Source organism: Solanum tuberosum, unplaced genomic scaffold (assembly GCF_000226075.1).
Source record: "Solanum tuberosum cultivar DM 1-3 516 R44 unplaced genomic scaffold, SolTub_3.0 scf00208, whole genome shotgun sequence".
Taxonomy (NCBI): Eukaryota; Viridiplantae; Streptophyta; class Magnoliopsida; order Solanales; family Solanaceae; genus Solanum; species Solanum tuberosum.
In genome coordinates this window covers 395,470-400,768 of record NW_006239132.1, presented here as the reverse complement: position 1 = coordinate 400,768, position 5,299 = coordinate 395,470, and the positions used below count along the sequence as shown (strand labels likewise).

Sequence of the window (5,299 nt, the reverse complement as noted above, 5' to 3'; positions counted from 1 at the left end):
AGAGGTAGTTGTTTGTCATTCCGACTAACCCTCTTGTTCTTTACTTATGTTTTGTTCTATTCAAGAGACAAAGACATTGAAACTTGTATTTATCTTTCAAACTCTGGTTTTATACATTAGTGGTGTGTACACATGACAACCAAATTTTGGAGGTATTTGAGAATGACTGAGTATTCCACATTTCTTTAGTATTGTTGGATATAGGCTGACTAGTCTTGGTAGGATTAGACGAGTGTCATCACATCTATTTTTGGATCATGACACCTATGCTTATGCTAGTGACCATATAATCTTTTCTTATTTTGTAGTTAAGGATGACCCTTTAAAGTATATTGATCCATCTTGATTGAAATTTAATTTGTGTCATATGAGATGCAATATTGTGTATATGTTTTATATTTTGAATCTTAATTTATGACTTGTCTTAGAATGTTATTTAAACAAAATCATAAATATTGCTCGGTTTAGAAGATAATAATACTAAAGTATTTTTTTTAATATGCTTGAAAATTTTTGCCCCTTGGGAGATGTTAAGGAAGACAAAGGCTTCCGTTAGAGTACGCATCTTTTTGAAGGATTGCAACATGGGGGCATGTTGCAATGAAAGCTCTGTGTTGTTTCTTGTCAATTCAGAGGGGATAGGCGCTCACCATTCGAGTCTTTCTGAGTCAACAACAACAAAACATGTGTATTTCTACAAGTAGAGTTTGAGGAGGGTAGAGTGTACACAAACCACTACCTCATGAATATAGAGATTGTTTCTGAAAAACTCTCGACTCAAATAACACATGACAGGGCAGTTTGAAAAAGATAATACAGAAGTAAACAAGGCATATAGCATCAAGTCTTTCTGAATCAAACAAGTTATTCAAGAGCTTCCATTGCTTCTCATATAATACAAGTCCATCTTTAATACATTTGCATCAAAGATCACTACATAATATTTCTTTCTTCAATATACATTTCTGTTAAAAACCTAGACACAACTCAGGCTATTCTTATAATAGCCCTCAAATTAGATCTGACTACTAGTATTTATCGGAAGAACAAGCTCTACGTTCTCCTTAGACGTTTGAACCACAAAAAATCAAGTGGACCATGCCAGGAGAATCATCACATACCTGCATCTCCATGTTGAAAATGCATCCTTTCGGCTGCTTTTTTTGAAACGCTGGTTGTGTTATTGTCAATCAAAGACCTTACCATGGACGTAAGTGATGGTTAAATCACACGTCATTGTCTAGACTAAAACTTTTGTGAGGTCTTAATGGGAGCCCAAATATCAGCACCATTGCTACTCGCCACTCCAACAGTACATGATACTGGCACAAGACATAAGCCTTGGCTTCTCAAATTGTAAGGCTGTGATTCCTTCACATGAAAACATGAATTACATTTCAACAAAGGTTGAATTCCAAGTTCAATTGATACGACACAATTGACATCAACGAATGATCATAGATTCCAAATTAATGTAGCAAATAAGGTTTGAACTTTTTAGACATCTCTTCTCTTCGGGGGCTGATGTGGTTATAAAGAATAAGCAATTTCAAGAAATGGTGCTAATGGAATCTAACCTGTGTCTTCGACATTGACATACTTCCGAGGTATGGTGCACTCAACACCTGAAAGAACCAGGAAATGAAATGAGGTCATGTTCATAGCAGAGATTAAAATGACTCGAAATATCAGTCCAAGGCGTCATAATCTAAATGAACAGCAGTAACACAAATACCATGATTATGTTATTTACGTAGAAAAAACAATTTCCTTTGACAAGGTACAAACTAACAGATTTCTGAAAAGAAACAACCATCAACAAGAGACGACCAGGAAGTTAATATCCGTAACCTTTGCTTCCAGATATACGACAAAAGTAACACTCTACACACTTAATCATCAAGCAGAATGCAATATTCACATGTGAACATATCTGAACTCTCAAAGTTAAACTCTACAATCAGATATAGATGCAGAGAATGTAGCAGGGATATTAGAAAATATGGAAACGTGATCTTACAATCACTTAAATTCATAGAACATTCTGAGGCATAAAATTCAGTACGAGGAGCACTATGAACAGAAATTTATGGTGAAAATCCTAAAAAATAATAAAACAAACAAAGAACCACAAACTGTCACCCTCATATTTTTTTCAACAAATACCAATAGCTTTGTCCAAAAACCGTGTCCAGGCTCCAACAGTGGCCCGACCTGAGAAAATTCTCATAATGCACCACAAACTTTCTTGTCTTTAATCAGTCGTGCGGGATTATAGTTCCTATAGATGAAGAAAAAGAAAAAAAGTTGTCGAAGGCCCACCTTTACTTGTTCATGGAGGAATTTTATGTATCCCATTGCTTCAAGGAGAACAGAAGCCGTATCTGTCTGCAAATATAACAGAAATCAGGATTTTATCCTTATGATGAAAAATTCCATGGTTTAGTAAGAATTGAGTAAGCTTATTTCATTTTTAGCTGCTCTACGCGGACATAATTTCGCATGCACGGGGAAAAGAACTCAAAGATATTCCACCTTTTGGTACCTCAAAGAATGAACTTTGCTAAACCTTCTCTTTAAAATAATAGTTGAAATTCATTGCTCAATTCCTGCAGAATTAGTGAATTACCTTGCCATATGGTGACACCAGCTGTTGAAGAGCGACTATTCGTTCACCAAACTTCTCCTTCTTCTCCTATTTAACGAAAAATCTCCATATCAACAACTCAAAGATAAAGGTTGCAAAAAAAAGTTCTCTAAAAAAAACAAATTTTGAGACTCGGATTAGCCAAATGAATGTGACCAAAGCCCTCCTATAATTCGGACACTTCAAATAGGGAAACTTGAATGAACTATTTAGTATTTTTAGAATTTTCTTTGGTCAGTTCAACCTTCACCTAAAGACTGAAAGTCAAACAAACTGTTAAATCTTTAACTCAATGAAATGTACAACACACAGAACATCTATGTTGAAAGTATCCAAGAAAAAACCATTCTTAAATCCACGAGCTATAAACGATAAAAGATAATAAGTTCATGAATAATATATCTATGTCCATAAATATGTGCACTAATAATAACAGCATTGCAGGCAGCAAAAAGGAAAGAAAACAAACCTTGGAGGAAATGGGCATATCGGCCTTTAATCGTTTTGGTGTAAGAGATGTGAGGCTGGTGCTATGCTCGAGGGAAATTGGACTTCTCTTGTGTTGCATCATCTTTCCTTCTATTGCTTCAATTCGCTGACAAGTAATAGCAATCCTATATAAAAGAAAAGAGAACGGATATTAGGATACTAATAGGCATACATATGCTTCAGAAGTCACCTTGTTCAAAGAACTGTCATGGAAGAAAAATACATGCATTTCAACGCGAACACAATTAAATATGCTTGCTTTCAAATTTCATCCCAGTTTGTATGGATGTATAACTCAAAAAAACTTATGCAAATCCAAGTATTATCATGTAATTCAAGAGACACCAAAGGTATGTCTAGAGCATTAAAAAATATTCAAATGTCCAAAAAAAAGTATTATATCGCAATTAAACGATATGTGACAAGCTTCTGAATACGTTACAACTTACAACAACAACAAAAACATACTCAGTACAATTCCACAAGTGGGGTCTGGGATGGTATGATGTATGCATACCTTATTCGAGCTTATTTCCGATAAACCTTCGGCTCAAAAGATATGTTTTTGAAGCAAGATTGCAAGAAAAATATAATAACAAAATAGCAAATTACAGAGCAAATGAAAACTTTTGAATACCTTAGTAGTTGTTAAATCATCATCTTCTTATACTAAATATTAGTATAAACTATGTTAGAATAAAGAATGCATATGTTGTGCTTATTATATAAAACAAACTAAGAATATAACAAGGAATGCATTAAAAAAATACAATCATCAATAACAGAATCTATGCCTACATAATCATAAATTATATATTTTTTTTTATACAATGTCATCCCTGAACCTTCGCTCTGCCTCAGCAACTAACGATAATAAGCTCAATTATTTTGAATAATTTTAATAAGAATAAAACACAAGTTGGACAATTTCTGCAAACTATATGATAAGACACTTTAACATCGACTCAACTAACAAACTAACCACTCCAACTTTGAGAATGCACATTCAAAAACTTCAACTCATCCCCTAAGTCGTAAACACTCGATGCTGACGTGACACATTCGACAAGAACTGAGATGTCTAGATGTGTTTTTTTTCAAAATTTGAGTATTTAGCTATCAGTTGAGGTCAAATTAACATGTCTATTTATATATTATGCCTTAATCGATAACCCTTTTATTAATTTATTAATAGACTTTCTGTAATGTGAATAGGGATGAGAAAATTAATTCAAATAAACCTACTTTTGGTGGGGCCAAATCCAAAAAAAAATTCATACAATCATTCATTAAACATGAAAGCAGTCATTTGCATACACAAATTATCATTTTTTTTCACAATCTCAACCTTATCTTATGCTAATCAAACGTACTCAAGTATACAACCAATTAATAAAAACGTCAAATTGATTCAACAAAACCAATCAAATTTATTTTTTTGAAAGAAACAAATTTGTAGAAGCAAAGAATATCATCAACTTCAATAGATGAAAACAAAAAGAAATATTAACACTAAATCGAATTACCGAGCTCCTTTTTTTTATGACTCTGGTATCTGGCTAATTTGTAGGCACCTCGATTAATTCCGCAGAACACCTAATAAATAAATAGAAAGAATCATACAAGCTTATTGTTTAAAAAAAATTATTATTTTTTGAATTAATTTCTTTTTTTGATACTACAAGTTACAAAGGTGTAATAAAAAAGGAAACAAGTAGAATACCTTGATTTCGAAGTCTAGATGAACAAAAGTCACTTAAAAATTAGAGTTTTCCGGCAGGATTTGGCCGGAGAGATGGTCGGAAAATGATAAAATTTTAATCGGAGAGAAAATTTTGGAAATGAAAGGACACAAAGAGAAAACAAGTGTAGAAGGTGGGAAGGGTTTTTGAAAGCCATTTTATATATGTTTTTATGAGAGTGATTTTTTAACAAAAAAAAGAAAGAAAAAAAGAAAGAAAATAGATTTTATTTGACAGCTAATATCCAACCATGTAAAGAGGAAAAAGGCGAAAAGGAGTAGTTAAATTAAAATCTACATGATGTCATTTATGCTTTTTTTTTTCTTTTATATAAATAAAAATAATATTTCTCTATTTCATTTTATGTTATATCATAATGTTATTTTAGTATAATTAAAAATAATTTAACTTTAAAGTTTAT

The 5,299-nt window shown here is 32.5% G+C and overlaps 1 protein-coding gene across 3 annotated transcripts; it reads right to left on the bottom strand.

The window, feature by feature from the left end:
- Positions 1 to 835: 835 nt before the first annotated feature.
- LOC102606118 (transcription factor bHLH113-like) lies at positions 836 to 5,028 on the bottom strand. Of its 3 annotated transcripts, none has more exons than XM_006355721.2 (7): positions 4,860 to 5,028; positions 4,663 to 4,732; positions 3,117 to 3,261; positions 2,630 to 2,695; positions 2,323 to 2,388; positions 1,578 to 1,625; positions 836 to 1,371 (listed from the first exon to the last, which is right to left on the bottom strand). In XM_006355721.2, exons 3-7 carry the CDS (start codon positions 3,216 to 3,218, stop codon positions 1,246 to 1,248), a joined length of 408 nt encoding a protein of 135 aa, XP_006355783.1. In that variant the 5' UTR covers positions 3,219 to 3,261; positions 4,663 to 4,732; positions 4,860 to 5,028; the 3' UTR covers positions 836 to 1,245. The 3 variants fall into 3 exon arrangements, with proteins under 3 accessions (XP_006355783.1, XP_006355784.1, XP_006355785.1); XM_006355722.2 differs by having other exon boundaries at positions 4,711 to 4,732; XM_006355723.2 differs by lacking the exon at positions 4,663 to 4,732.
- Between the last annotated feature and the right edge of the window lie 271 nt (positions 5,029 to 5,299).